The 7,352-nt window shown below is 45.0% G+C and overlaps 1 protein-coding gene across 1 annotated transcript; it reads right to left on the bottom strand.

The window, feature by feature from the left end:
* Positions 1 to 674: 674 nt before the first annotated feature.
* LOC135604947 (probable indole-3-pyruvate monooxygenase YUCCA5) lies at positions 675 to 3,055 on the bottom strand. The gene is made up of 3 exons (XM_065094597.1): positions 2,205 to 3,055; positions 1,737 to 2,108; positions 675 to 1,430 (listed from the first exon to the last, which is right to left on the bottom strand). Exons 1-3 carry the CDS (start codon positions 2,874 to 2,876, stop codon positions 1,206 to 1,208), a joined length of 1,269 nt encoding a protein of 422 aa, XP_064950669.1. The 5' UTR covers positions 2,877 to 3,055; the 3' UTR covers positions 675 to 1,205.
* Positions 3,056 to 7,352: the final 4,297 nt, after the last annotated feature.

Here is a 7,352-nt window from a genome sequence, read left to right on the forward strand (position 1 = left end):
CGAAATGCGATGCATCCTCCTCGATGGATTTTGAACATTATCAACGACATATCCCATTGTTGAATCGGGTGGTAATTTTGTTTTGCTGGATCTTTTTCGTGGAAGAAGGTATCTTCTTCAAGGGATGTCCATGCATTCTTCTTGTTCATGTTGGCTGCAAGGGTGCAAGCAGATGCCTCGAAGAGAGGAAAGGTGGTGGTGGTGGTGGCCTCTCCATGTGTTCATGGCCTTCTGTGGCATGTGGTAGTGCAGAAAAGGCTGCTTCAGGCACTGCCAATTCGTGGATTCTCCACGAAGGAAAGAAACAGGTGAAGACAGTGATCCAAAGGCAAAAAGATGTTACACTTCTATCATACCTCACGGAGAGGGAATCCAAGATAGCCTGCATCACCAGTATGTTTCAGTGCCCACTTGGAAGAGTACTTTGTAGGATGTCCATGAAGCTCACAAAACTGAAGTATACAGTCACTAATCACATGCATCCTTCATTGTGATGGTTCATTAGCCATGAGAACTACCTGTCAACTGCTACTTCCAAATGAAAGACTGAGGTCATTACATCTATGGGCCAGAAATGCCAAAAGTCATGCAATACTAGTGGCTGCAATTGTCATAGCAACAAGTTCATCCTTTCTGATTCCTTTTCTTGTTCTTTTTCTACCATATTTTGACCAAAACATCATGATGTTGTGATCATGGGACTGGAGTGGTTTGCAGCAAAATCCAACCAGGGCAGTGTAGAAGCATATGCCTGGGGATGGATCATAGACTTCAGATGCACACATGAGAGCATTTGATCACAATGGACTTACAACAAGGGTTCGGCTTCATCTTTCAAGCAATGGTAGTAACACAGATGTTTAACTCTATTAGTTGGGAAATGACGAAGGTGGATAGATTGCTACAACAAAGGGAACACAAAGGAGGAAGTGCAGTTGACCATGATGTTTGTGTTAGGAAGGTGGAACAGCTGAAAAGAGCACTGCCTCCTCCAGCTAAAAAGGCATTGACTTGTTGGGAAGAAACTCCAAAAGTGAAAAAGAAGCCTCATCATAAACTATGGTGTATGCACAAAAGAGCCCATTCCTGATACAAAACTTGGGCTTGTGGGAGAGAGATGGCCGTCTCCCTTTGCTTTCTTAATTCAGTTGTACACTGCAATCATTGTGAGGAAAGTAGATTAGCAGAAGCTGTAAAGCTCTTCATCAGTTCTGTGAGGTGCATCTTCTGTGGCAGGCAATTATGTGCTTGGCCTGCCTGGTTTCCTCTTTCCACACCCTGCCAATGTCCTCTGCTATCTTCACAGCATCCAGGGATGCACCAGACAACCCCCTCCTCGTGAATCCAACAGCATAAAGCCCTGAGCTCCCTTTCCATCCATTTGGGAATGGATGCCTTGGGAAACCATCTTTGTTGAAGAAGTCAGTTCCCTGCACAAAATCAAAACCTCAAGGTGTAAGCTTTCAGCGATTAGAGCAAAGCAAATGACATTAACTGCCACCTCTTGTTCATATGCCCACTCCTATTTAATTTGTGTTCTCAGGATCCCAATATTATGCAAACTTGCATGACCATTAGATCATGTGGAATGCCATGCAGAAGCACATAGAATTACATGTTCTCTTCAAGCTAATAGTAACAAAAGAATTGGGAGAAGAACAAAAATGTGAACCACTTTGATCTCCTCTGACAAGGATTACACCGCATGGAAGGAAGAAAAAGGAAGTTTGATTAACCTGCAGCCATGAATGAACGTTGCTGCGATAACCGGTGGCCAGGATGACCGAATCGACGTCGATGATCGTGTGATCCACCAGCTCTGCCTTGCCATGCAAAAACCTCTTGACTCCAGGAACAACCTTTATCTCACCGCTCTTGATTTTGCTCAGGGCACCGATGTCCAACACGGGTGTCTTGCCCTGCGTGTTCTTCAGCTCCAGAGGACCCTGAGAAGGTCGTTTTATGCCGAGCTTCTCGATGTTCCCAAGTGTCATCCATGACAGGGCCAACAGGACCCTGTCGACCATCTTCAATGGAAGCCATTTCATCAAGGAGACAGCGAGCTCAAACGTCGATCTCCCTAACGTCTCCCGTGGTAGCACATGGACCTGTTGCACAAATCACTTGAATCAGTAAACAGAGTCCATGTAAGTGAAGCCAATGACGAGGGAATACAGTCGTAGTTCTTGTAACGTTGTCCTCACCGAGTCACGCACCACCATGGTGGGGAAGGCGTTATGATGACAGAGATCAAAGGCGACTTCCATGCCGGAGTTTCCGCAGCCGACAACAAGCACCTGCTTTCCCCGGTACGCCTCACCGGATCTGTAGTCGCTTGAATGTATCACCCGCCCGGCGAACTTCTCGAGTCCTTCCATCTCCGGGATCACGCAATCTGCATTCTCGCCTGTAGCCACGACTAGCCACTGGCAAATGTATTCCGCCTCGGCTTTCCTGCCCACGGCCTGGAGGCGTCCCATGGCGGTCCTCACCCGCCACATCCCGCAGGTGCTATCGTACTTCGCAGAGAGCACGGTCTCATCGAACTGTGGGTTGAGCTGGAAGTGCCGGGCGTAGGACTCCAAGTAGTCTATGAACTGGTTCTTGGAGGGATACTCGGGGAAGTCATCAGGGAAAGGGAGCTTGGGAAGCTGGCAGAATTGCTTCGGGAGGTGGAGCTTTAATCGGTCGTAGGTGCGGTTTTGCCAGAGGGAGGCAATGCAGCTGGACCTCTCGAGGATCACGAAGGGGACGCCATGCTCCTTTAGGCATGCCGCCACAGCGAGTCCCGAAGGACCTGCTCCCACGATGAGCGGTCCATTCACCCACTTGCACCTTCTCTTAAAGAGATTCTCATGCTCAGCTAAACCAGCCATGATCAAAGAATCAGCGAGACGATTCCAGTGACGAGGAGGGAAGCTCTTTCGGTAGAACCAGTGGGGTTACGTGAAGGGTTCCAGTGGAGTTGGTATGATGAAATATGGTCGAGAGTTGTGAGGGACGAAGACGAGATGCAGGAAGAGTTCGCAAATGGAAGAGGGGAGGGAGTGTAGTATAAAGCTCGTTATGGTCAAGTGGGGGAGGTTGAGAGGACCGGAGGGGAGTATATATAAATAGTTGAGCTTGCCATGAGAGCTGCATGTGAGGAGTGTTTTGAGGTCCTTCCAAATCATAACCTTCGCCGTCTACGCCATTTGTTTAACATCTCCAAGACATGGTTTTAATCTCGATATGTTTTCTGAAAGAAGAAGGAAAAGAAACATCGAAGTTGTATATATTTCTATTGCAGGACTCAGAAACAGTACTGAGAATTTACGGGCCAACCTCTCCGAGCACCAAAATGCATACTCATACACTTTTGGACGAGTAAAACGCATGACCGAACGCGCAGCATATTTTGAGGACCTGACATAAGTTAGCATTGCTTGCTGAAGCAAAGAAAGCTGTTCAGCATCTGACACTGATTCTTTTCTCCATCAACTTGATGTTTTATCCATCACTTTCAGATGGCCAGAAAGAATATTGTGTTCTGAAGCATTTGCTGCCTTTCTCTGATCGATCAGGGATTTTGAGCTGGTTGCCATTGTCCAACTTACATGTTCTTTTTCGTACTTCTCCAAGTTTTGTGTTGATCAAACTCTTCAGCGATTTATAGAATCGATGCATCCTTGAGCATTCAATGCAGTATCCACTTTGAAATCCAGCACAAGGAGGGCTTCACATGATCTCCACGCCAGAGGACAGTGCTTACGTAGCGTCTCTTAATCTTCTCATGCATCTAACAGAAGCCTGCAGCTGACAAGGAGAACAGTCCTTCCTGCTACGGGACAAGAACTAAAAACGTTCTTCTTCCGTGCCATTTCGTCAAACACTTTTGTCTTCTAAATTACATGTAATGATTTCTCTCACAAGCAGCTTGCTGTTTCGAAATCGGCAAATAGATCTTCCTCTTGATGGACTCTTTGGCAGCATATTAGCCATTGCTTGCACAATCAACAGCAGCCTAAGCAGTTTATCGTGGACTATCACACACACCTGTTACCTTCACCAAGACGGTAATCAATCTACTGTACCAGTGGCCATTGCTTATGCACTACATTTTCCTGATCATGGTAACTTGAAAGCTTGCCAATCCAAATATTCTGCAACTTCTCTCCATTCCACATATCTAATTGGACCTGAAAACATTCTAATTGGGCATTGAACTAACACACCATGTTGCCGAAGCCATGTGGGAGGAGAGGGAACATTCCAAGGCGAGAGAAAAGGTTGAGAGTGATGCATGAGGCCGTAAAATGATTAGGAGATATGGGAAGGAAGACCGAAAGGGAGAAGAGGAGATACATGACAAGGGGAGAAGGATAAGCGAAAAGGAGTTTTGATTCGAGTACTTGCTGCGGCAAGACGAATCATGCCATCCAACTCATCACAAAAATGACATCAATAGAACGCGTCTCACTGTTAGGAATCTATAAATCTTTTAAGCAGTAGAGCCCCTTTTTTTGGGGTTCTCATGATGATTGAAATATTAAATCCAAAAAAAGATTCGGGATTCCAATTCTTGGAGGTGGGGACGTCTTGGGGCCCACGGTAACGGAAGAAAATGTGGGGGGGTTTTTTTTGTGGAGATCCCAATGAGAGCAGGCCACGGGAGGAGGGTCCCACTTGGCAGACGACTCAAAAAGTAGCGGATGGGGACGACTCCGACGGGAATCTTCGCATGGCGTGGGGCCGACGTCGAGTATCTATGCTGTCCCGTGTATCGCGTCTTTCCTACGTGGTGCGATCGCCACCACGTCAGACGGCTGCGGACCACACGAAGGAAAAGGAAGGGGGGGGGGGGGGGGGGGGGAGGGCCCCACGGGGCGCACGGATTTTGAGGCAGCCTGGCCTTTACAGTTGGCTCCTCCCCACGGCCCATGACGCACTGCTCGTGCCATCTCTTGCCCGTGAAACTTTCCAAACCCACCCAGCTGCACTAACGTCCCACCAAAGCAAACAAAGAACGGACTAGAGAATCTTGTAGCGAAACCCTACCCTCCCACCCAACAGATTCGATCTCGACCGAGGAAAATGACACGTGCACATCCGATTGTGATTTCGATCGGTGCTCGTTTGATTATAAGCCGGACACAGTCACACTCGAGAAGATGCTCAGTTAGTATACGACGTCACTGACGAGGCAGACAATCAAATTCGATATTAATAAGCTCGAAATCGACTAAAATCTTTAATCTTTCTAAGATGATATGATGTGAGGAAGCATTGGATAGATAGTTTGATGACCTGCTTTTTAAGATACTTATGATTTGTACTAAGAAAATATTAACTTTCTTTTAATCGTCTTTATATATGTAGTAGGCTGTTGACCTATAATCCCTAATTCTTATATTCCCTATCATTAATAAAGTGTTCCGCGTGTGGAGGCTGAAGCGGTGATCTCAGAAATGATTAAAAGAGTTGTCGTAGATCAGTGCTCAAGTCACGGAAATAATATTCCTACCCTGTAATGATAGGCATCTCGTGCATTAGATCATGTCTTTGTTTCTCGTATAAAGGCTTTATGGAGGGTCCTTCAAGGTTCATTTATTGCTGCGAGAATGATGATCCCGGATGTTAGGATTTGAATAGGAACTTGGAGTGATGGTGAACCCCCCAAGTCTCTATAATCCGAGAGTGAAGCTAATGGTGGGGAGGCATGTGCATGGAGGTAGCCCTTGGCTTTTCTTTTAAGGGTACTCTATTCTTTTCATGTCAATGAAGAAGAAAAAATAAAGTGTAGGGTAGGGCATTTGGCTTTTCCCGAGTCCTTATATTCTTAGGGCATGGGAATGCATGCTGCCAACTTTGCTCTTGGCCACTTGTTAAACCAAAGCTTGGAACTGGATCACTCCAAGGGCAACATCCAAAGGTGATAGAAGACTGCATGCCATCAGTATCCTCATCAAAGCTAGCTTGGTCAGATAGGGATGTGCATGAACTGTCATCACCATGTCTCTCTCTCTCTCTCCATCTCTTTATTACACCCACGCATGCATCTGCTGCTACACATCAAATCCTCACCTTCTGTAACGCCGCTGTAATCGCGCTTTTTGAAGTAAAAAAGAAAAGCTCTCAGAGACAGAAGCCATGCAGATTTCAACTTTGGACTAATCTAATAGGAAGCCTTTATGAATGCCAGTGGGCACGAGAGAAAGGAGGTGGTACCAGCAGATTATTATATATAAGGCAGAATCCTATGGATAGGGTCTTCTTACACACGCATGACAAAAGTTGTAAAGAGGTGATGGAGAACTTCTCTCTGGTTTCCTGCAATGGCTTCGAGGTTTTCTCGCCCGAATCTATTGCATGGATCCTTTAGAGAAAAAGAACATCCAAAGGTGGAGAGGAAAGGCATATATACTCCATGTTTACACATGTCCTGCGGATTCCGGTCTTATTCATGTACCTTAAAGATATAGTTTTCAAGCCTTTCAATTTTCATGATAAGTTTCTTTCACTTAGTTAAAGCTCACTGCAATGATTATATCATGCATGGGCTGTAGACATTTAGTCAGCTCAAACTTTTCATCTACAATGATTACTGCACATTACTATATACAAGGCAGCGATCAAAGTGTAACCTACCTAGTGAAGAAAAAGGAAAAGAAAAGTGTAGCGTAGGATTCAATTTCTAGCACAAAGCTGTAAGTTGTGTTTCACTGGTTGATTTTTGTATGGTTTAATCATGTGATTTTTTTAAGTCGATTTGATTTAACTAATTGCGCGCCGGTAATGGCATCGACAGACACTCGGCTCTAGAATTGACTGAATGTCAAAAGGAATGGCTTTGATCACAAGTAGTCAGTCACAATTATTAGAAGATTATGCCAGCCACTAATTTTATATTCTCAGCAAAAGATGGATAAGCATAGATGCAAACTCAACATTCGAAGCAGGCTATGGAATTTAAGATTCTGAATAGAACATATTGATTAGGTTGGATTGGTGTTGGATCATAACAAGGCTAACTCACCAATAGATCTTAAGGTTGATTTTTAACACACACACACACACATACAGAGAGAGAGAGAGAGAGAGAGAGAGAGAGTTGTGATCAACACAGTGGATCAAATTTAACTGGCCAAGTTGGTTCAGCCACAGGAAAAAAGGGGTTGGCACCCTAATAAACCGATAGCTTTGTACCACATGTACTATAAGAATTTTTCCATGTCAGGCTACAAGCTCAATCACCTTGATAATTTTTAGTCAAAAACAGCATCATAAATAAGCTTTTTTCTTTTGATTTTTCGACTTTGTATCAGAATAAAGAAACAACCGAAGAAGATTTGATGCTCGGTAGCTTCTTCATG

Source organism: Musa acuminata, chromosome BXJ2-2, assembly GCF_036884655.1.
Source record: "Musa acuminata AAA Group cultivar baxijiao chromosome BXJ2-2, Cavendish_Baxijiao_AAA, whole genome shotgun sequence".
NCBI lineage: Eukaryota > Viridiplantae > Streptophyta > Magnoliopsida > Zingiberales > Musaceae > Musa > Musa acuminata.